The sequence below is a fragment of the Anomaloglossus baeobatrachus genome, chromosome 2 (assembly GCF_048569485.1).
Source record: "Anomaloglossus baeobatrachus isolate aAnoBae1 chromosome 2, aAnoBae1.hap1, whole genome shotgun sequence".
NCBI classification, from domain to species: domain Eukaryota; kingdom Metazoa; phylum Chordata; class Amphibia; order Anura; family Aromobatidae; genus Anomaloglossus; species Anomaloglossus baeobatrachus.
Genome location: NC_134354.1, coordinates 397834291 through 397858630, shown reverse-complemented (window position 1 = coordinate 397858630; position 24340 = coordinate 397834291). Strand labels below are relative to the sequence as shown.

At 46.5% G+C, this 24340-nt stretch overlaps 1 protein-coding gene across 1 annotated transcript in view; it reads left to right on the top strand.

Moving 5' to 3' along the window:
• Positions 1–24340, top strand: part of TMEM50A (transmembrane protein 50A) — a 34944-nt gene that overhangs the window by 8867 nt on the left and 1737 nt on the right. Inside the window, exons 2-5 of the mRNA XM_075334110.1 lie at positions 3817–3918; positions 11445–11557; positions 13202–13269; positions 21640–21732. Coding sequence (XP_075190225.1) covers positions 3826–3918; positions 11445–11557; positions 13202–13269; positions 21640–21732 — 367 coding nt within the window. The 5' untranslated portion in view covers positions 3817–3825. The remainder of the gene's footprint in view (positions 1–3816; positions 3919–11444; positions 11558–13201; positions 13270–21639; positions 21733–24340) is intronic.

Here is a 24340-nt window from a genome sequence, read left to right as displayed (position 1 = left end):
GGCAGCTTCACCTTGGCTGGTAATCCAAAACAGATGGCACCCCACGCTGTTATTTTAAATTAAATAAATAATTTAAACCAAAAAAACACGGGGTTCCCCCCAAATTGGATCACCAGCCAAGGTAAAGCAGAGAGTTGTGGTCTGGTATTCTCAGACTAGGGAGGTACACTGTTATTGGACACTCACCAGCCTAAAAATAGCAGGCCACAGCCGCCCCAGAAGTGGCACATGCATTAGATGTGCCAATCCTGGCGCTTCGCCCCAACTCATCCCATTGCCCTGGTGCGGTGGCAAACTGGGTAATATATGGGGTTGATGCCAGATGTGTAATGTCACCTGGCATCAAGCCCTGGGGTTAGTGATGTCACGCGTCTATCAGATACCCAACATCACCAACCCAGTCAGTAATAAAACTTTTTTGTTGTCTATTTTTTTTTTATTTTTATTTGAAAAAACACTCCCCAAAACATTCCCTCTTTCACCAATTTATTGAAAACAACAATCAAATCCGGGTCCGGCGTAATCCAATAAGGGAGTCCCACGACGATCCATACCACTGTCCCAGTCAATGAAGAACAGAACATTCCCCATTGGCTGGGAGAGCAGTGCAGTGACCTGAACTAACATCAATAGGTCAGCCCAGGTCACTGCAGGGGATGACGAGCGTTGCTGTCAGGAGGTTAGATGAGATCATTACCTGCTGTGACGATCTCCTGTACTCCTGACATCAGCGCTGTCAACAACTTCTATGCCCGCCAAGTTCTCAGCAGTATCGCGGGAGCCTGTGACGTCACCGCTAGTGACCGTCTCAGGCCGCCCGCGAGACGGGACGTGAGAACGCAGCGGGCATAGAAGGCTGTGACAGCGCTGACGTCAGGAGTGCAGGAGATCGTCACAGCAGGTAATGATCTCATCTAACCTCCTGACAGCAACACTCGTCATCCCGGCGGCTGCCCGCACTGCAGCATGAGAAGCTGCTGATACTGCAGTGTGGGCAGACACTGACACACTGCAGTGCGGGCAGCTGCAGGGCTGGCAGGGAGCGGGGACACAGACTGCACGGGCACCCGACGGAGGTCACATGGAAGTGCTTCCGTGCAGCTTCTGGGGATTTTGCGGGCCCATTGACTTGTATTGAGTCACGGTCCATTATTACATAACAGAATAGGACATGTTCCATAATAACGGAACGGACATACGGCATCCGATGTGTTTTTATGTCCGTGGGTCCGCAAAAAAACAGGAACTGTCCAGGACAAACGGAACGGTTATGTGAGTGAGCCCTTATATGCTGTCTTTCCCATTAACCTAGTGCACTACCCCACTGTGTTAAGAATCTTTTCCGTTCCAGAGAATCCCCTGTGCTGCTGTTTCCATCCTCTTCTGGCCAAGTACGTGCTAAAAGACATAATGACTTCATTGTGCTGGCCAGGAAGCCGAAAATGGCTTCCTGCATTTACTCTGCAGGTTGCTATTGCCGGTAGCAAAGCTGCTGGAATGCTCTTTGCCAGGTGATGTGCACTGCCAATGCTTTCTAAAATGAATAAAAAGGCTTGTGGTTACCCCACAACCTCCAGCTTCTGAATATTTGGTCACAATTCCGCAAAAATAAAATAATCAAAATTTGTATTTTTTTCCTGCAGCTTTGTGTCTGATTTCATCCTACCCCATTACAAAGCATTGCACAGAGGGAAATCCTCTGTTAACATCTTCCAAAAAATAAGCAACTTGCAGATAGGAAAATCCACAGCATGCTGTACATTTTAGTAGATTTTTTTTTTTTAGCCAATATGTGAATGGGGTTTTGAAACCACGAGTGACTGATAAGGGAATGACCCTTTAAGGAAACTTTGAGAAATAGAACTGATGGGTGGAAATCCTACCACCAAGACTTGATCAATCGGGAAAAAGAAGGCGACGCGGCTCCAATGTTTTCCCCTTAGGCTAGGTTCATATTTCCGTTGTTTTGCATGAGTCACATGCGTTGCTTGACGCTTGTGACTGATGCGTTGTACAACGGATGACAAGTATTGGTTTGAGAAAGCGGATTCTGTTTTTGAGAGCGATCAGCTGATCGCTCTCAAAAGCCGGCGGCCGGGAGATCAGCTGATCACTCTCATAAGCCGGCGGATGGCTTTTGAGAGCGATCAGCTGATCTCCCGGCGGCCGGCTAATGAGAACGATCAGCTGATCTCCCGGCGGCCGGCTAATGAGAGCGCTGATCGCTCTAATTAGCCGGCCGCTGGGAGATCAGCTGATCGCTCACAGAAGCCAGCCGCCGGCTTAGAGCGATCAGCTGAAGTTCATAATAGCCGGCGGCCGGGTGATCAGCTGATCGTTCGGCCGCCGATGAGCATGCGCAGTGAAAACATACGGATTGCACTGCTCAAGAAACGTTACAGGCTGCGTTCCTGCTGCCCGACGGTCAGTCGTTCCACGACTGATCAGTCGGGTGGAGGATGCAACGCAAGGGCATAAGTCGCAATCCGCCACTCATGCAAGTCTATGGGAAACAACGGAATCCGCCAAACGGATTCCGTTGTTTACCAGAGCCGCGGATTGTGCCTGATACATATTGACGGAAGTGTGAACCTAACTTTACAACTGCGCTCCCGGTCACCAAGCTGTGCCTATTCTCTTGAATTGGGCTGCACTACAGTTCTCTGCATAGCTGAGATAAACAATGAAGGGTATGCAAGTGCTGCATGATCTTCCTTCTCAGGATCGCTGAGGGTCCCGAATACTAGCCATATGCCATCACTTTAAGAAATGGAACATCCTTTTAAAATGTGTCTGGTGTCTGCAGAACAGGTGTTAAATGTTGAAGGTGAACTTCTCCATTTTTATTGTAACCTCTATTACCAATTAATTGGGTGTGTACATTAAAATACTTAAAGGGAACCTGTCACCACTTTATTGGCGTATAAGCTGCGGCCACCACCACTGGGCTCTTATATACAGTATTCTAACATGCTTCATATAAGCCCAGGCCTCTGTGACAACATAAACACTTTACTGTATAATATTTACCTAATGGTTGCTCGGATGGCCAGATGGGCGTCTCCGGTGCCGACACCGTCTCTTTCGGCCATCTTCGTCCTCCTTCTTCTCTAGTTGCGGTGCATCACGCGTCCGACGTCATCCACACTCACCGGCATTCAGGTCCTGCGCAGGCCAGATCAAAGTATTGCAGTGCGCCTACGCAGTACCGGCAAGTGTGTATGATGTAGCCTCGTCATGCACACAGGAGTCAGATGGAGGACGAAGATGGCCGAAAGAGGCGGCATCGGAGGACAAAGACGCCCATAAGGCCCACCGCGCGACTGTGTGGTAAGTATTATAAAGTGGGTTTTTTTGTTATACCCCGGCCTGGGCTCTTATATACAGCATTCTAACATGCTGTATATAAGAGCCTGGTGGTGGTGGCCACAGCTTATACGCCAAAAAAGTGGTGACAGGTTCCCTTTAATGGTGTTTGTCTTCTCCCGCTCCACCTCTGCCTTGATTCCTGTCCATCATGTGACAAGATTGATAGCTCACACCGCAGACTGTTACTTCGTGGCACAAGAACATACAGAAGCCACTTAGTGAGTTGACATTTCACAATTGTGATCATCACGTGATGCAGGAGAGGAGCGGAGCAGCGCTGGAAACGGCAGAAGACAACAATGGGTATTTTAATATACACACTTAGGTAAAGTAAGGACAGAACTGTGGTTTTGGTGACGTTCCTGTACATTTTGTGTTCTTTCAGTTCTTCTGTATGTCCTGCCATATGTGGTGTACATTTATGTAATGTTCTCTATTTCTGACTAGGAATTAAAAATGTCTGGCTTCTTGGACGCTTCCCGCTGTTCAGAGTGCATAGACTGGGGAGAAAAGAGGAATACGATTGCGTCCATTGGAGCTGGAGTACTGGTAAGTGATCTTCTTCAGGTGGTATCCCACAATTTATGTAGGTGCTCATCCTTTGTGTTTCTCATGTTATTGACGTGAAGTTGCACTTTCATGGTGGCGTCACATGTTATTTTTTTTGCAAACATTTCACATAGTTTGTTGGGGGGGGGGGGGTTGCACTAGGCCATGTAAGTGTTGCAAGGCAATAGTAAATTATTGAAAATGTATAAACGGTATTATTTTTTTATTTTTTATTTTTTTTTTACAGGGGGAGGTGGGCAGTATATTTTTTTTATATTTTTGAGTTTAGAAGGATTTTGTGGTTTGTTTTTTTTAAAAAAGCAATGTGATGTAGAAGTGTTATGCTTTTGTTTTGTGTAGGCTTCTCAAAAAAATAAAAAATTATGAAAAATGACAAATGTATATTTAAAAATCAAAACACATAAATGGTATTAGCTGGATCGTCTGACAATGTATTGTGTGCAGAAGCCGCATGACTCTTCCCCCGACAAACGACCAGGGAGATAAGAGTCACAGGCAGTGTGAATAAAGGGTTATTCCCACAATCACATTATTTTTCACCAAAAAGAACAGTAAATGCATACTTACTGTTAAGGTGAATCTGTCAGCAGGTTTTTGCTATCTCATCTGAGAGCAGAATGTAGTAAAAAAAGACCTTAAATCCAAAGATTTATCACTTATTTTACTTGGTGTAGCAGTTGTGACACAATCAGTTTTTAGCTGTAGGATGAAGCAGAGTTGAGAAAGCTAACTGCACCTACACCAGGCTCTCTGTGTACATTGTCTATTGACAGTGAGCTGCTTATAACAGGATGGGACTGGTCAGACTAGCAGTCTCTGAGTTTGAGACCTGGCAGTGATAATTAACTAGCGATAAAACCTTCATTATAAGTAAACAACTTCAATGACACATCTATGAATTCTGTGTTATCTCCTGCCTCATGCTGTGCTCAGATTACTTAGCAAAAACCTCCTGACATATTCCCTTGAAAGGGAACCTGTCACCAGATTTTTCATGTATAAACCAAAACTACCACCTTCAGCAGTGCCTGTGCTGCATTATATAAGGATGCATATTACTTACTCTCCCTGTATACCCCTAAATACCTTTTGAAAATCTCCCTCTCTGTAAATTTTTCAGTCCTGTCCAATGGGCGTCCTTGGTGTTTTTCCTGTTCCTTTTCTCCATGCTGATTACCATCCTCTTATGATTGACGTGGATGATGCCTCCTGCAGCATCCACATAGCCAGGAGATGTCTCGCACCTACGCAGAGCCATTGCCGGCTCACTTAGACGTATTTGCTTTGCCGTACTGCGGGCAGAGCCTGATTCATAAGTGCGGATACGCAAAATGGCAAGGTCTGCGCAGGCGTGAGATTTTACAGTTTTGCGCATTTATGTATTAGCCTCTGCCCCTTTTATTAGATCTCCCCCTTGACAAAGCAACTTTGCGAAACGCACGTCGGGGTAAGTTGTGCTATATGCACAGTAGCACTGCTTTATTATTAGGCTGGGAAAATGTGTTAGTGATATCTGATCATTAGCTGTTCTAGCTAGACAATATTATCACATGGTTCACTTTACAGCTTTTATTAACCCCGTCAGCCCCCGGGCACTTTGCGTTTTTCCGGTTTTTATTTTTCCGTCAATCTTGCATTATGAGGGCTTATTTTTTGCAGGACGAGTTGTAGTTTTAAATGAAACCATAAGTTTTACCATATAGTGCACTGGAAAACAGCAAAAAAATTTCAAGTGTGGAAAAACTGCAAAACAAAAGTGTAATCGCACGATAGTTTTTGGGATATTTTATTCACCATGTTCACTATATGGTAAAACTAATGTATGGGTGTGATGCCTGAGGTCGGTGCAAGTTCGTAGACAACTTGAATAGGTTTACTTGTATCTAAGGGGTTAAAAAAAATTCACGAGCTAGTCCAAAAAAAGTGTTGCACGTTTTGCGCCATATTCCGAAACCTGTAGTGTTTTCATTTTTCTGGATCTATGGCTCAGTGACTGCTTATTTTTTCCATAGGTAAGGATGGTTGACCTTAAGGAGATCAACATCCAGCACCGCGGAGCACCATCACGTGTTTCTCAACGCAGTTATTCTAGAGCAATGCCCCCTGGGAAATATACAAAACAAGGAAGCCGCGGAGACACCATCACATGTTTCTCAACACTGGCAGGTAACTAGCCAGGTCTTTCACCGGGAAGGAACAACCACGGGAAGGGCAGTCTCCAGTCAAGGAGATCACCTATGCCAAACATGGTATCCATCCACAGACAGCTGTTTCGGGGTATTTGCCCCTCATCAGTCTGGAGTAGGAAACTGGCTAGTGGGAGCAATGCCTAGTAGTTCCTTGACTGGAGACTGCTCTTCCCGTGGTTAATACTTCCCGGTGAAAGACCTGGCTAGTTACCTGCCAGCGTTGAGAAACATGTGATGGTGTCTCCGCGGCTTTCTTGTTTTGCATATTTCCCAGGGGGCATTGCTCTAGAATCACTGCGTTGAGAAACACGTAATGGTGTCTCCGCGGTGTTGGATGTTGATCTCCCTAAGGTCAACCATCCTTACCTATGTAGTCTTCTACTAGGCATTGCTCCCACTAGCCAGTTTCCTACTCCACACTGATGAGGGGCAAATACCCTGAAACAGCTGTCTGTGGATGGATACCATGTTTGGTATAGGTGGTTTCCTTGACTGGAGACTGCCCTTCCCGTGGTTGTTCCTTCCCGGTGAAAGACCTGGCTAGTTACCTGCCAGCGTTGAGAAACATGTGATGGTGTCTCCGCGGCATTCTTGTTTGGCTTATTTTTTGCGTCTCGAGCTGACGTTTTTAACAGTACCATTTTTGCACAGATGCTACATTTTGATCGCCTGTTATTTCATTTTGCGCAAAATTTGCGGCAACCAAAAAACATAATTTTGACGTTTGGAATTTGTTTTGCTGCTACTCCATTTACCGATCAGATTAATTGATTTTATATTTTGATCGGCCATTTCTGATACCAAATATGTGTATATTTTTTTATTTTTTTTTACCCTTTAATTTTCAATGGGGTGAAAGGGAGGTGATTTCAACTTTTTAGGTTTTTTTATTAAATTTTTTAAATTTTAATTTAATTTTTAAATTATTTTTTTACTTTTTTTATTTTATTTTATTTTACTAGTCCCCCTAGGGGGCTATAGCGATCAGCTGTCTGATCGCTCTGCCCTATCTGTAGATCACAGCTACAGAGCTAAGATCGGCAGATATGCTACTCTACTTTCAATGTCGGTAGTATTTTGGCATTGAGAGCAAGTGACTCATGTTAGCTACAGGCGTCATCACATGACCCTGTCCTACCATGGCAACCACCGAAAGTCACATGACTTCCGATGGAGGCGGGGTAAGTCAGCATAATGGCGGCGCGCATATACATCATGCTGCCAGATTTTGGCAGTGATATGTAAGGGGTTAATAGTCGCGGGTGGAAGTGATTCCACTCGCGACTAGCAGGCACACATGTCAGCTGTTGAAATCAGCTGATATGTGCGCGGATCGTCGCGGCCTGCCCATGGCAGGGGGCAGGGATTAACCTCACACGATCCATGACGGATATTTACGTCATGGGTCGTGAAGGGGTTAAACCCTTTTGCCTATACCCATATGTGTGTTTTTTTATGTCCTCCCAGTCTGGTCTCTACCCTTCCTTTCTGACCTGGTCACACATGTGATTTTATTTTTTTACTTATTATGCTGTTTTTATAATTTTGATTGATAAACATTGATTTTTGGTGGTCTTTTTTTGCTCCAATTTCTCTTTTTGGTGTGTTAACTTGTTTTGTGTAAAAATTGACCTTAGTATGAAGTATATAGGAGCTTTGTTACAAATTATATTTAAGTATATGATCCTATGAGAACATTTTTATTACTGACTCTTCAGTTTGTAAAACCTATTTTACTAAAGAGAACCAACCAGCAGGATTTTCATATGTAAAGTAAAGCCATTGCTATACTTGATCTAGAATGCTGAATGTAAGCATACCTTCTGTTCTGAGATTGGATGTTTTATTTCAGAAATATGTGCAATTAAAGTTCCAGAAATGTACTGCTTTTTGTTTGATAGTAGCCCCAGAATAGCTAACATGTGGGTCTGGTCTTGCTGTCTATCGCCACCCCTGTCTGCTGCCTGTCCTTGCTGATGCTAGACTGTATGGGCTCCTTCCAGGTATGAGTCATTACTGCCACGTGATAGGGGTATGTTCGAAATGCAGCCCATGCAGTCTAAGGATGCGTGCCCTCGATCAGGGTTAACAGCTTGTTGGACGCAATATGTTTCAGCTGCATCTAAAACGGTGCGTTGTAGAGTACAGGCACAGTGGATAAGATTTCTAGAAATCCCATGCCCACTGTGCGCGTACTACCTACAGCATAAACTGAGCCGCAAACATGTCAATTGTTTGTTGCGGTGACACAACCAGTCTCCGCAGGGAGAACAGAAGAGAGAGATCGCAACTGCCCGAGCCCGGATTGTGGGTACAAGCAGCTGTGGTCTCCTGCAGAGAAGACTCCTGGCCCCGAAGGTCAGGACCCGCTGCTTCCAGGACGCAGCGGGTCCCAATGATGGGCACATACCCTAACCTCTACCAAGGCCAGGCAGCAGACAGCGGCGGAAATAGATAGCAAAACCCAACCAACCTATTATATATTCTGGGGCTGCTGTCAATCAAATGGCAGTGCATTTCTGTAATTTCACTTGCAGATATTTCTGAAATAAAACCTGTAATCGCAGAAGAAAAGATTTGCGTAGATTCAGCATCCTAGCACCAATATAGAACTGACTTTACTTCATATATGAAAATCCTGATAGTTGGTTCTCTTTTAAAGGGAATCCGTCACTAGATTTTTGAGACCTAATCTGAGAGCAGGATAACGTAGGGCAGAGATCCTGATTGCAGCAGTTTGTCACTTACTGGGCTTCTTAGTGTAGTTTTGATAAAATAACTGATTAATCAGCATTAGATTATATCATTAGAGGACTACTTGGCATGCTGTAGGTAGTCCAGCATATTCATGAGTGCTGCATAATTGCTAAATCTGCAGCAGAGAAAACATTGGTTTTATCAAAATGACAGCAAACAGCTCAGTAAGTGACACATCGCTGGAATCAGCGTCTCTGTCTCTACATTACATTATGCTGCTCTCAGATGGGGGAGCAAAAACCTAGTGACAGATTCCTTTACAGGGAATTTGTCAGGTGCAATGTGCACCCAGAACCACGAGCAGTCCTGGGTGCATATTGCTAATCCCTGCCTAACCATCCCTGTATACACTAGCATAGATAAAGAGCTCTTTAAATAAAGAATTTCTAAAGAACTTTTATGATATGCTAAGGGCGTTAGTTCCTGCATTCATTCTGCCCTCTTAGCATGGCAGCACACCCACAGTTGCGTCCTAACATGCTATTCAATGCAGCATCACCAGCAGTGATGCGTGTACCTGTGACTGCTGATCAGAAGTCGCCGCACTTCCGGTAGTAGTGCGCACTAGACCTCTCTGAAGCCGAGACGCGTACACCCGGCTTCATACTGCGCATGACCGGAAGTGTCGGGCATTCAGATCAGCGGACACAGGTATGCGCTGCACCGTTGGTGACGCCGCATTGAATAGAATGTTACGTCACCCCTGTGGGCGTGCTAACATGCTAAGAGGGCGGAATGAGCGCAGGTACTTACACTCTTGGGACTAGTCCCAGCGCTCATTAGCATACAATAAAATATCTTTACTGCAGGACCCGTCCTGTATGACACAGACAGCCCAATGATGTGAATTGACATGTCTGTCTTGGAGCCTAGAGTGTGTGTGTGTATATGTGTGTGTATGTATATGTGTATATATATATATATTATACACACATATATATATATATATGTGCATGTGCTCAGTGTATACATGCGTGTGGGCTATGCGTGTGTAACATACAGTGTTTGTGTCACCTGCTTTGTGTATATAGCATCCACATGTAGAAATCCCAGATACACAGATAAAAATTCATAGATGTAAAGATGTTGGCAATCGCTCAATGAATAAGTAAAATGCTGCTCATTCATCTGGTGATTGTATTTTTTATGGTAGAATAAAAATCACTGTTCTCGGCAGCACATTGCCTGATGCAAACTGCAGAAGTGCTGCTGGTAACATGATACTGTATGAGACAGATTGATCTATTAGTGATTGTTCTGTCTCCATGATTCTTTCTCATCCTGTGTAAAGAGGCTGGGAAACAAGCACCGAAGGAGTTGAATATTGACAATCTGGCTTATTTACCAGTTTGAACTCAGTGCATGTAAATGCAACCTAAATGTTTGAGAGTGATGGTGAAATATGTGAGGATTTAAACTGTTGCCCAGGACCCTACTTTGTCTAAATCCAGCCCTGGTACTGGGGATCACTTGACATGTCATGCGATCCCTGCTTCCAATTGGTATTGGCTCCACTCTCATCCCCTAAGGATGGAATTGATATCTGAAGGAAGTGAGAGAGCAGCCTCCGCTATCACTTACTCTGGATGTCTGATTTTTCATCTCTTGTCAGCTCCTCAGTGTGTCCTATTTTATCTGCTAAAGCTACATTTCCAAGTAGCACCCTGCTTCTTCTTAGTGCTGTTGACAACTTTGTGGTGTGCTCCTGACTTGCAATACTCCTTTTCATTACGTTAACCTAAGTGTAGAATTCACCATATGCTTCGGTGCAAGCTCTGCTCCTGTACAGTACCTTGCCTGGCTGATTTTATTCTTATGCCATCTAAATCAGTATAATTACCTGTGTTGTTTTACATCATTGCTAGCTATTTTCTAGCAGAGCTCAGCTGTCCTGCACTTCATCTCACGGGAGCTTATAATAACTGGCCAGGGCAGAGCTGAGACACAAGCAGAGCAGACCTGTGTTTGATTCCTGCAACAGACAGCTCAGTGATCTGAAACTGCAGATTGTTCTCTGTTGATGCATATGGCAGAGAATTGTCTTCTATCAAATGCATCAGGCAGCTATATTGATGTATATGGCAGAAGATCAAAGCAGCTAGGCAAGGTACTGTACAGGAGCATACAGTACACAGGAGTATAGAGTGTATTGTAAAAGTGTAATGCAGCCAATATCAGTAATGGAGGCAGCTGAGAGAGGGACTGCACTGTGCACAATCGTCCAGGAAGACTGGATTTACAGAAGGACAGGTCCATGGTCAGTTGGAGGATAAATGGAGCTTGGGAGGGCATCCTTTGGGCAAAGTGGGACAAAATTAAAGACTAGTTATATTTAGTACAAAAATATGTGTACATACTTATAAGACTACATTATAATTTTAAGAATCACCCTTTAATGCCTGACCTATTTTTTCCTCCAGTAGACCAGCCGCTGCCAAAGCCATTTGGCAATAGCTGTCTCTGTTCTTCTCATTGAAAATACATGACGCCATGTTCTGTTTTTAGGAGTGATACCTTTCTATGTGATATGAGTCTGAACATGGCATACTGTATGGTTAGTTTTTTACAGGTTGGTGGATCATCATTGATGCTGCTGTGAAATATCCTCTCGAAAGAGATCTGAACCACTCATACCATGCCTGCGGAGTCATCGCTACTGTAGCCTTCTTAATGTAAGTGGCTCCCATTATCTTTTTTTCCCTTCTTTTTATAAGCTGTCTCTTACATCAAGCTAACATTTTATTGTTATGGAGAATATTTAAAGCGGACCTGTCATTGCGTGTGACGTACTTTCTTTCTATTCCTTATAAAAGAACACTTTTTTTTATTCTTTGTTAAACTTCCTGGAAATATATGAGTAAAGTGACAATTGGGTGTTCCTATTTTCCATGTGAAATGGATGTCTCTCTGTACAGTCTTTAATTATCCAATCAGTTCTTACAATGGTATATTATATATATTGACAAGTGCAATGTCAGCATGCAATTGTTAAGTTATCAAAGCGAACCTGCCAGTAGATTCATGCTGCCCCTGGTTTGTGGTGTATGATTCAAATAAAGTTTGAAATGCCAATCAGGGACCATAGGGAGAGACGTGACTAGTCCAATGATGCTCCTGGCCGGCTTTTCCCTTCCCTGCTCCAGTTGAGTAATGGATCTCTCCCCATGAGAAAGATCTGTAAATCAACTGGAGCTATGCTGGGAAAACCTGGCCATTGGCTGCCCCGAACTGGTCATTTCTCTCCGTATGGTCCCCAGACAGCCTTTCAAACCTGTTTACTCTAAAAATTGCAGCGATTTTAAGTAGATGAAAAACCTGGTGGGAATCATGCAGTCAGGCTCTGTGATTCATGCTGCCTATGGTTCATGCAGCATGAATCTAATGACAGGTTTCCTTTACTACACATCTAGAACGAATAGCAAAGTGTTAAAGGAAACCTGTCACCCGGTTTTTCCATTATGAAGTGGGGTCACCACGAGTGAGCCCTTATATACAGCATTCCAGAATACTGTGTATAAGAGCCTAGGCCTCTCTGTATAATGTAAAAAACACCTTTATTATCACCTAGGGGGCGGTCCGGTCCAATGGGCGTCACTTGTCTCGGTCCAGCGCATCCTCTATCTTATAGGATTGCAGTCCTCCTTCCAAGCCCCATGTGCATGATGTGTCCTACGTCATCTACACAAAGGTCTTCATTGCACTCCTGCGCATGCATACTTTGATCTTCCCTGCTGGGGGCAGATCATAGTATTGTAGTGCGCATGTGTGGGCGGTCTTTGACCTTTCCTCACGCCTGTGCATTACAGTACTTTGCTCTGCCCTCAACCGGGCAGATTAAAGTGCGCCTGCACAGGAGCACCATGGCAGACTCTGTGGATGACATAGGACTCGATATCCACACGGGTCTGAGAACAAGGACCGCAATCTCACGAAATGTAGGAGGTGCCGGACCGAGAGCAGCGACACCCATCGGACCGGACCGCTCCTTAGGTGAGTATAATAAAGGTGTTTTTACGATATACCGATCGACCTGGGCTCTTATATACAGTATTCTGGGATGCTGTATATAAGAGCTCACTGGTGGTGGCTGTAGCTTATCAGGGATAAATCTGGTGACAGATTCCCTTTAACACAATGCAAAGTTGTTGTAGGAAATAATGCCTTAGAATTTTTTCACGAGGAATATAATGGTTTGCTAATAATGAAAGGTGCTACGATAGGTCTCCTATAAAGGAATTAGGATTTCACAACTACCTAAAGGCATTGTATATAAATGGTACATAAAGTTGATTATTTGAAATCATTTTGTTTTGTAGGATAAATGCAGTTTCCAATGGCCAGGTGCGAGGTGACAGCTATAGCGAGGGAACTTTGGGACAAACAGGTAATAAAATAGGCCGTGTGTGTCTTTTACTGTGATGATGTATTGTGGGTATAGATTTATTACATGGAACTTTAACTGGGGCATTTGTGAACCCATCTTATTGTTTATTTTTTGGTATTATGATTGGTGGTAATCTTGAAAATGTAGGCACCCAGTGAATAGTCATGTAGCTTACCAAAGAATTTTTTTTAAGTTACCCCTTTCTATTTGGGTCTCGGCAAACTTTAGGTGCAGTTGATTAAGACCTGATGTACATGTCTGGAGTAAGCTACGCCACTTAAGTGCTGTAAGTCATGATGAGTTTGACAGGAAGATGTGACCACACTCCATCCCACCCATATTGGCGTAAATCGCCAGGACTGGCGCTTAAAGTGAACCTGTCATCAGAAATTTTGCTTTAAACCTAAATGTTTCCCCCTCTGCAGCTCCTGGGCTGCATTCTAGCAAGATTCCTATTGTTTTTTGTTACCTTTTAGATCAAATATAATACTTTATAAAGGTGTACCTTTTGGGATGCTAATTTTCTAAATCGTCCATGGGGGCGGGCTCTCTGGTGTCCGTTATGTCCATCCTGCCGATTTACGACGTCCCCCAACGAGATTATGGGCGGCGCTGTGATTATCATTGCAAGTGCCCACCCATAATCTAGTGCACGCGCTTTCCTCTCTGCCTCCAGCGTTCTGCGCAAGCGCTGGCCGTAACCGGTGGTGTCCTGCTCCGATCCTCCCATCTATTTCCTGCTACAGGGAAAGATGGGAAAGAGGGGACGTGCGGTCATCTGGCCAGCGCTTGCGTAGAACGCTGGAGGCAGAGGGGAAAGCGCGGGCACTGGCGATGACAACACAGCGCCGCCCATTCTCGTGCCTGCGCAACGTCACCAGCGGTCACACTGTGCACGCAGTGCACAGTCCCGCTACAGTGGCACTGCGCATGCGCCGGACCACGGGCTCACTGGGCGGCATCCTGGAAGTATGAAATGCTGCGTTGGGGGACGGCGTAAATCGGCAGGATGGACATAACTGACACCAGAGAGCCCGCCCCCATGGACGATTTAGAAAATTAGCATCCCAAAAGGTACACCTTTATAAAGTATTATATTTGGTCTAAAAGGGAGCAAAAAACAAACAGGAACCTTACTAGAATGCAGCCCAGGAGCTGCAGAGGGGGAAACATTTAGGTTTAAAGCAAAATTTCTGATGACAGGTTCCCTTTAAATGCCAAAAGTCACAAAAATTTTGCGTAGCTGCCAAGTTGCACAAAAATGTGGGGAATTATTAAGGAGTTTTGTCAGATTTCTGGCTTAAGCACCTTGATGAATCGTCCCCTTTATTTGAAAGGGAACCTGCCACCAGATTTTTCTCTATGCAACTAAAACTATCACCTTCTGCAGCTCCTCAGCTGCATTTTATGAAGGTGTGCCTTGTATCTGGCCCCCTTTTCAGACCGGAAAAACAACTTTCTTCAGCGCTCTATTGGGAGACCCAGACGATTGGGGTATAGCTACTGCCCTCTGGAGGCCACACAAAGCACTACATTAAAAGTGCAAGGCCCCTCCCCCTCTGGCTATACCCCCCCGTGGTATCACGGGTTCTCTAGTTTTAGCTTTGTGTGCGAAGGAGGTCAGACATTCCATGCATAGCTCCACAGATTTTAGTCAGCAGCAGCTGCTGACTGTTTCGGATGGAAGAAAAGAGGACACATATAGTGTCCCCAGCATGCTCCCTTCTCACCCCTGGATGGTGTTGTAAGGTTGAGGTACCTATTGCTGGTACAGGGCTGGAGCCTGACATGCTGTTTTCCTTCCACATCCCCTGGTAGGGCTCTGTGGAAGTGGGATCCTGCCGGCCTCTCAGCTCTGATGCCGGGCTCCATCCACAGACCCATTAGAACCTGATGGATTCGGAGCAGGAGTACGATCAGGGACAGGCCCTGCATCATACAGGTACTCTGTGTCCCCGGCAGGCACAGACACACTCCGGGCTGGCTGGGTGTTGTAGTGCGCCGGGGACCGCAATGTTGGAGTTAGTGTCCCTACAGATTACTGGGGGATTGTTTGTGTTTGGGAACGCAGCGCCGACCCCCTCTGGACCGGGCGGCGCTGCTGTGACTTGTGGTGCGCCGGGGATCCGCCGTCCGCGCTTTTACGGCGGCGGCGGTTATAAATTTAGTCCCCGGCTTTTTGGGCCTAGGACGCCGGCAGCTCCGTTTCGTTCCCGCCCCCACCCTGTCATTCAGGGTAGGGGAGAGACGCTGTTCGCTAGCAGCGACGAGGGCTGGAGCCTGTTTTACATGCTCCAGCCCTCTCACTTGGCACAGAGGGAAGCAGGCTTCCCGCTCTTGGCCAGGAACGCCCAGGGCCCGCCCCCCTTCCTCTCTCGAGACGCCGGCAGCCATTACATGCATGCCTGGCTGGAGGAAGGACGCAAGGCTCTGGGAGACCTGGACTAGGGGCTATCTGGCGACCACACACCCGCTTTTTAAGCGGGCGGTAAGCGTTTTTTCTGTGCTGGTCCCTCTAGTGCCTCACTGTGTATCAGTGTACTGGGTACAGATATATAGTTATTGTATTACTTGCACTGTGAGGTGCGCTTCTGGCTGCATATCCCAGATCGCTCTGTGGAAGCAGCAACATGTCATCCTCAAAACGCAAGGCTGCCAAGGCAAAAAGGGCTGTGTATACTGCGTGTGCTGCATGTGGGGCTAATCTACCAGCAGGCTCCGATGACCCCCATTGTGTGCAATGCTCCGACCCGGTGCTGCTTCGCCAACCGGAGTCAGGAGAGGTAGCGACCCAGGCTGAGACGCTTGTAAGTTCTGCCCCGGTGACAGGGACAGACTTTGCAGTTTTTGCAGATAATATGTCTGTATCTATGGCAAAAATCCTTGAGACCTTGCAATCTATGCATGGGGCGCAGTCTCTGGGCACGGCGAGGCCTCTGTCCTCAGGTCCCCCTTACTTGGAATGTATCCAGCCCACAGGGGGGTCCCCGGCTTCTCAGGCCGAGGATTATGACTCAGATGATGGCCCCAGCCACCCTAAGCGAGCTCGCTGGGAAAGACCCTCGACGTCTTCACACTGCTCAGGGTCTCAGCGCAATCAGTCTCCCTGTGATGTGTCTGATGGGAGTGATCAGGAATCCACTCCTGGAACCCCTCTCAACCTGGATACCCCGGATGGGGATGCCATGGTAAACGACCTTATCTCAGCCATCAATAGGCTGTTGGATATTTCTCCCCCAGCCCCTTCAGCAGAAGAGGCGGCTGCGGAGCAGGAAAAGTTTCGTTTCCTTTATCCCAAGCGTAAATTGAGTGCTTTGTTAGATCACTCTGACTTCAGAGAATCAATCCAGAAGCACGACGCTCACCCAGAAAGGCGTTTCTCTAAACGATCTAAAGATACGCGTTTCCCTTTCCCCCCTGAGGTGGTCAAGCGCTGGACACAGTGTCCAAAGGTAGACCCCCCGATTTCCAAACTTGCAGCTAGATCCATAGTTGCAGTGGAGGATGGCGCTTCACTTAAAGATGCCAATGACAGACAGATGGACCTTTGGTTAAAATCTGTCTATGAAGCTATAGGCGCGTCGTTTGCTCCGGCATTCGCAGCCGTATGGGCACTCCAGGCTATTTCAGCTGGCTTAGCAAAAGTGGATGCTATCATGCATCCAGCAGTGCCGCAAGTGGCGCACCTTACCACGCAGATGTCGGCGTTTGCGTCTTACGCTATCAATGCGGTCCTAGAATCTACCAGTCGCACCTCAATGGCGTCCGCCAATTCGGTAGTTTTGCGCAGAGCCTTGTGGTTAAAGGACTGGAAAGCAGATGCTGGTTCCAAAAAATGTTTAACCAGTTTGCCTTTGTCTAGAGATAGACTGTTTGGCGAGCCATTGGCTGACATCATTAAGCAGTCCAAGGGTAAAGACTCCTCTTTACCACAACCCAGAACATCCAAACCTCAGCAGAAAAAGTGGCAGCAGAGGTTTCAGTCCTTTCGAGGTTCGGGCAAGACACCATTTACCTCGTCCAAAGGGACTCAGAGGACGCAAAGAAACTCAGATTCGTGGCGGACTCACACACGCCCCAAGAAAGCAAATGGAGGTACCGCTTCCAAAGCGGCTACCTCATGACTTCCAGCCCCCCCCCTCCGCATCGCCGGTCGGGGGCAGGCTCTCCCGCTTTTCCGGCATTTGGATGTCACAGGTCAAAGACCGGTGGGTGACGGACATTTTGTCTCGCGGGTACAGAATCGAGTTCAATTCTCGTCCTCCAGCTCGGTTCTTCAGAACCTCCCCACATCCAGACCGAGCAGATGCTCTGCTGCAGGCGGTGGATTCCCTAAAAGCGGAAGGAGTGGTTATCCCAGTCCCTCCTCAGGAACAAGGGCAAGGGTTTTACTCCAATCTCTTTGTGGTTCCAAAAAAGGACGGCTCGTTCCGTCCTGTTCTGGACCTAAAACGGCTCAACAAACATGTGCACGCCAGGAGGTTCCGGATGGAAACCCTCCGCTCTGTCATTGCCTCAATGTCCAGAGGAGACTTCCTTGCCTCAATAGACATCAAAGATGCTTATCTCCACGTGCCAATTGCTACAGAACATCAACGTTTTCTACGTTTTGTGATAGGAGACGACCATTTTCAGTTCGTAGCTCTTCCATTTGGTCTGGCGACAGCCCCACGGGTCTTCACCAAGGTCATGGCGGCGGTGGTAGCAGTCTTGCACTCTCAGGGACACTCGGTGATCCCTTACCTAGACGACTTATTGGTCAAAGCTCCCTCTCAGGAGGCATGTCAGCACAGCCTGAATGCTACGCTGGAGACTCTACAGTCTTTCGGATGGATCATCAACTTTCCAAAGTCGATCCTATCACCGACTCAGTCACTAACGTATCTTGGCATGGAGTTTCATACTCTAGCAGCGATAGTGAAGCTTCCGCTGGACAAGCAGCGGTCACTGCAGACAGGGGTGCAATCTCTTCTGCAGGGCCAGTTGCATCCCTTGCGGCGCCTCATGCATTTTCTAGGGAAGATGGTGGCAGCCATGGAAGCAGTTCCCTTTGCGCAGTTTCATCTGCGCCCACTTCAATGGGACATTCTCCGCCAATGGGACGGGAAGTCAACGTCCCTGGACAGGAAAGTCTCGCTTTCCCAGACGGCCAGGGACTCTCTACAATGGTGGCTCCTTCCCACCTCATTATCTCAGGGAAGATCCTTTCTGCCCCCATCCTGGGCAGTAGTTACGACAGATGCGAGTCTGTCGGGGTGGGGAGCAGTGTTTCTCCACCACAGGGCTCAGGGGACGTGGACTCCGCAGGAGTCCACCCTTCAGATCAATGTTCTGGAAATCAGAGCAGTGTATCTTGCCCTACTGGCCTTCCAGCAGTGGCTGGAAGGAAAGCAGATCCGAATCCAATCGGACAACTCCACAGCGGTGGCATACATCAACCACCAAGGAGGGACGCGCAGTCGGCAAGCCTTCCAAGAAGTCCGGCGCATTCTAATGTGGGTGGAGGACAGAGCATCCACCATATCCGCGGTTCACATCCCAGGCGTAGAAAACTGGGAAGCAGACTTCCTCAGTCGCCAGGGCATGGACGCAGGGGAATGGTCCCTTCACCCGGACGTGTTTCAGGAAATCTGTCGCCGCTGGGGAGTGCCGGACGTCGACCTAATGGCATCCCGGCACAACAACAAGGTCCCGGCATTCATGGCGAGGTCGCGCGATCAAAGAGCTCTGGCGGCAGACGCCTTGGTTCAAGATTGGTCGCAGTTTCAGCTCCCTTACGTGTTTCCGCCTCTGGCGCTCTTGCCCAGAGTGCTACGCAAGATCAGATCCGAGTGCAGCCGCATCATACTCGTCGCTCCAAACTGGCCGAGGAGGTCGTGGTATCCGGATCTGTGGCATCTCACGATCGGTCGACCGTGGTCACTGCCAGACCGACCAGACTTACTGTCCCAAGGGCCGTTTTTCCATCAGAATTCTGCGGCCCTGAACCTGACTGTGTGGCCATTGAGTCCTGGATCCTAGCATCTGCAGGATTATCTCAAGGAGTGATTGCCACAATGAGACAAGCTAGAAAGTCGAATTCTGCTAAGATCTACCACAGAACGTGGAAGATTTTCTTATCCTGGTGCTTGGCCCAGGGAGTGTCTCCCTGGCCATTTGCATTACCCAAGTTTCTTTCTTTCCTGCAATCGGGGTTAGAAAAGGGCTTGTCGCTCAGCTCCCTTAAAGGGCAAGTTTCGGCACTATCCGTGTTTTTTCAGAAGCGTCTAGCACGTCTTCCTAAGGTGCGCACGTTCCTGCAGGGGGTCTGTCATATTGTGCCCCCGTACAAGCGACCGTTAGATCCATGGGATCTGAACAGGGTACTAGTTGCTCTCCAGAAGCCGCCCTTCGAGCCTCTGAAGGAAGTTTCCTTTTCTCGGCTGTCGCAGAAAGTGGCGTTTCTTGTTGCCATCACATCGCTTCGGCGAGTGTCTGAGCTGGCAGCTCTGTCATCCAAGGCTCCCTTCCTGGTGTTCCACCAGGACAAGGTTGTGCTGCGCCCCATTCCGGAGTTTCTTCCTAAGGTCGTATCCTCTTTTCATCTTAATCAGGATATTTCCTTGCCTTCTTTTTGTCCTCATCCGGTTCACCGGTATGAAAAGGACTTACGTTTGCTAGATCTGGTGAGAGCACTCAGAATCTACATTTCCCGCACGGCGCCCATACGCCGTTCCGATGCACTTTTTGTCCTTGTCGCTGGTCCGCGCAAGGGGTTGCAGGCTTCTAAAGCCACCCTGGCTCGATGGATCAAAGAACCAATTCTTGAAGCCTACCGTTCTGCGGGGCTTCCGGTTCCTTCAGGGCTAAAAGCCCACTCAACCAGAGCCGTGGGTGCGTCCTGGGCATTACGTCACCAGGCTTCGGCTCAACAGGTGTGCCAGGCAGCTACCTGGTCCAGTCTGCACACTTTCACCAAGCATTATCAGGTGCATACCTATGCTTCGGCGGATGCCAGCTTAGGTAGAAGAGTCCTGCAGGCGGCAGTGACACCCCCATAGGGGAGGGCTGTTTTGCAGCTCTAACATGAGGTATTTCTTTACCCACCCAGGGACAGCTTTTGGACGTCCCAATCGTCTGGGTCTCCCAATAGAGCGCTGAAGAAGAAGGGAATTTTGTTACTTACCGTAAATTCCTTTTCTTCTAGCTCTTATTGGGAGACCCAGCACCCGCCCTGTTGTCCTTCGGGATGTTTTTTTGTTGTTTGCGGGTACACATGTTGTTCATGTTGAACGGTTTTTCAGTTCTCCGATGTTATTCGGAGTTAATTTGTTTAAACCAGTTATTGGCTTCCTCCTTCTTGCTTTGGCACTAAAACTGGAGAACCCGTGATACCACGGGGGGGTATAGCCAGAGGGGGAGGGGCCTTGCACTTTTAATGTAGTGCTTTGTGTGGCCTCCAGAGGGCAGTAGCTATACCCCAATCGTCTGGGTCTCCCAATAAGAGCTAGAAGAAAAGGAATTTACGGTAAGTAACAAAATTCCCTTCTTATAAATATTACCTTTTCGTATGTAAATTTTTTAGTAGGGCCTAAAGGACGGGCTCTCTTTCCCCTTCGTTCCCCCCTCTTGCCGCTGCACGCCGTCCCTTGTGTTGATTTGAATTGATGACGACGGTACCCTCATCCTCCGCTGTGCAGAAGTCTCGTGCATGCGCCGTTATCGTAGGCCACTATCGCGGGTCTGTGCACAAACTATCCCTCTCGTGCACCCGGGATGTATTTGCTCAAGCACGAGATTATGGGCGGCACTGGGCATGACCTCACCAGCGTCATGCTAGTACCCGCCCATAATCTTGTGCCTGAGCAAATACATACCGGGCGCGCGTGAGGGATAGTTTGTGCACAGGCCCGCGATAGTGGCCTACGATAACGCCGCATGCGCGAGATTTCAGCACGACGTGGAGGATGACAGGACCGTCTTCTGGGCATTGCTTACTTTTGGCACAAAGGACGATGTGTTTTATGTCCTGTTTTTGCAGCTACTTATTCCTAATTATTGATAGAGCTAGCTGTCTCCTACAGTGATACCGCCTGGATGCAGCAATTACTATTGAGTGGAATATGTCAAGAATTAAGCATCAAGGATTAGAATTGTCTCCCATTCAGCCAGTACAGCTGTATATTACAGCCAACATGCCCTTCTATTGGTGTGTGCTCCTGGAAGTGCTTCCTGGAGTGGGCAGTACTTCCTGTCAGTGCAGGAAGAGGTGTGCCATCAATGTACTGATTTATGAATTAACCAATACATAACAATGTGTCAGCAGCCAGGATTCTGTATTGTATAAGTAAATCTGATTACCTTTCTACCAATATATTTTCATCTTTCTAGGTGCTCGAATTTGGCTGTTCATAGGATTCATGTTGGCCTTTGGCTCTCTGATTGCTTCCATGTGGATCTTGTTTGGAGGTTATGTGGCCAAAAGTAAGTTTGCTCAGTTTTGCACAAATAGGCTACACCTCTTTATCAGATAACGCTAAACCACAGAAAAATGTGCATGTTTCACACAATTTCATTCAGGATTCTGCCTGTCAACCACATTTGGGTCCTTAACGTTCCAAAATATTGTGCTCATATCTCAGTCTCCTGATTGTGTCTTTGGTTCATGGGCCACTAAAGCAGTGAGACTGGGCAACATGGGTGCAACCAGTTAATCTCAACAGCAGAAGAATAATCAATAGTGTAGGAGAGACCAGACTAAAAAGGCAAGAATCATGGGAAGACTCAAACAGTATGGTGGTCCACATCAAAAATGGCCCCTAAAACAAACACCCACCCCTTATCATATATGAAAATATCAGTCATAAGAAAAGTTATTGTATCTATTTTACATAAATACACATGCCTCAAGAGATAATATAGATAGTTCTTTCTCAATAAATATTCACATCTAAAAACAATAACATGTATAGATAAAGACATAACAAAAAAATCATGAATAATCAGAGAGAATTACCATGGTGCATCACAGAAACGCAGCACATAATGTTTTTATGTTAATAATACAGATGTAGAAAGCCATAAGCTTTATAGGTCTTCGATGCCTTAAGGCATATTCTGGTAAAGTCAGACAAAATAGAAAACTAGGAGTGGAGGGTGCACAGCAGACTTATGGTACTGCACACAACCTTCCTAAATACAGTATGATCCCCCCAAATGGTCTCTATATCCTGTATAAGCCCCCACATACAGTAGCATCCTATATAAAGTATGAGACACCCATATAAACCACTGTGTACAGGATGAGCCCTCAGATAGCCCCTCTATATACATTGTGAGATCCCAGATAGTCCCTTTATATAGATTGTGAGATCCCATGTAGCCTCTCTATATATAATGTGAGCTCCTACATAGCCCTTATAAATACAGTGTAAGTATGCGAAACCCACCCTGACACGCGTTTCATCTTCACCACCTTCAGGAGGAGACGACTCTGAAGAAGGTGACGTCAAAACGCATGTCAGGGTGGGCATTGTATACTCACACTGTCTGACCGTGGTCCAGGTAATAACCTTGACATCGGGAGATGGGTCAGATTGGAACAGTAAAAAAGACGGGTGTTGCCCGCGAGCTGCACTTTGCCCAGCCCTGATCTATATTATCTCTTCAGGTATGTGTATTTATGTAATATAGATACAATACTTTTTTCTTACGACAAGTATTGTCATACATGATATGGGGTGGGGCTGTTTTTGTTGTGGACCACTATTGTGAATGTCATCCGAGTGGGTGCTGGAGCTCCCGCTCGTGGCCAGGAATGGTAATGAAGCGGAGTCTGAATCTGTAACTCAAACAGGTGTTGGTATTAATTGGGAATCCAGGAAGTCCTATTGCTGACCAGCCTGGTGAATATAGGAGAGCAGTTTCTGCTTAGTTGCTGCTGGTGGTAAATGTTTGCTTCTGCCTCTGAAGTTTACTTGGAATTGTCCTTCAGTTTCCTCTATTTATCCTGCGTCAGAATTCACTCCAGATAAGTCTGCAGGTTTTCTTTTCCTAATTGCTGGTTTTGCACCTAAGGGTGTCTGTGTTCATTTTTCATTTTGTTCTGTGTTTGTTTTCTTGCATGTGAGGATCAGGCTCTCTGCTATCTTTGAGAGGGCAGTTCCTTCAGCAAAAAAGGGAGTTTCTCTGATTTTGATTATTTGCACTTTTGAATATTATTTATTTTGTGATTTTGTTTTTTCCCATTATATCTGCAGTTCTGTTTAAAGTGTCTGGCACAAGAGTACCTGATATAGTGGGGGAAGACTGTGTGGTCTTAGGTATTTTTTCTATCAGGAGCTTGGTATTTGTTGCAGGGTTTTTTGCTGGCCACGATCAGTTATCTGTTCTGTTGTATCTAGTAAGTCGGGCCTCACCTTTGCTTATCTCTATTTTCTATCTGTGCATTGTGTTTTCTTACATCACCGTTTACATGTTGGGGGCTTGCTATTCCTTTGGGGACTGCTCCGGGGCAAGTTAGGATTCCTCATTTCTATCTTTGAGGTGTAGAAAGTTTCTCCAGCAGTGACGAGGTGTTTAGGTGTGTTAGGAACATCCCACTGCTACTTCTAGTGTTGTCCGATAGATAGGGGATTGTGGTCAGCTTACTTTCCAACTAATTTTGTGGGTTTTTGTTTTCCTGATTAATGGGATTTTTTGTGATCATCCACGGTTACCAGTTCATAACACACTATATTGTCTAGGACCTCCCCCGATGTTTCTCTTTATAGTCTGGTCTATCACACAATACTGTGAGGTCTCCCACCAGCAACATTAGTGCAGACACGTCATGTTCTTTTTGTCAAGCTTTGTAATCCAAGGTACCTCTGTGCTTGCGTTGTGCGATTTATCACATGACTAGAGCCTCAGTGTAGTCCTACTCTTATTACTGATTTTGATAAGAGTGCATTTTAAGCTATCCCTGAGTTACAATGTTCATATTTGTTGCGTAGTGATTGTACGCATATGGAGCAGGTTGGGGACCGGAGCTTCCACCGTACTGTTATACAGTCGTCATGTACCGGTAATGGTAGCCATCAAAGCTAGCTCA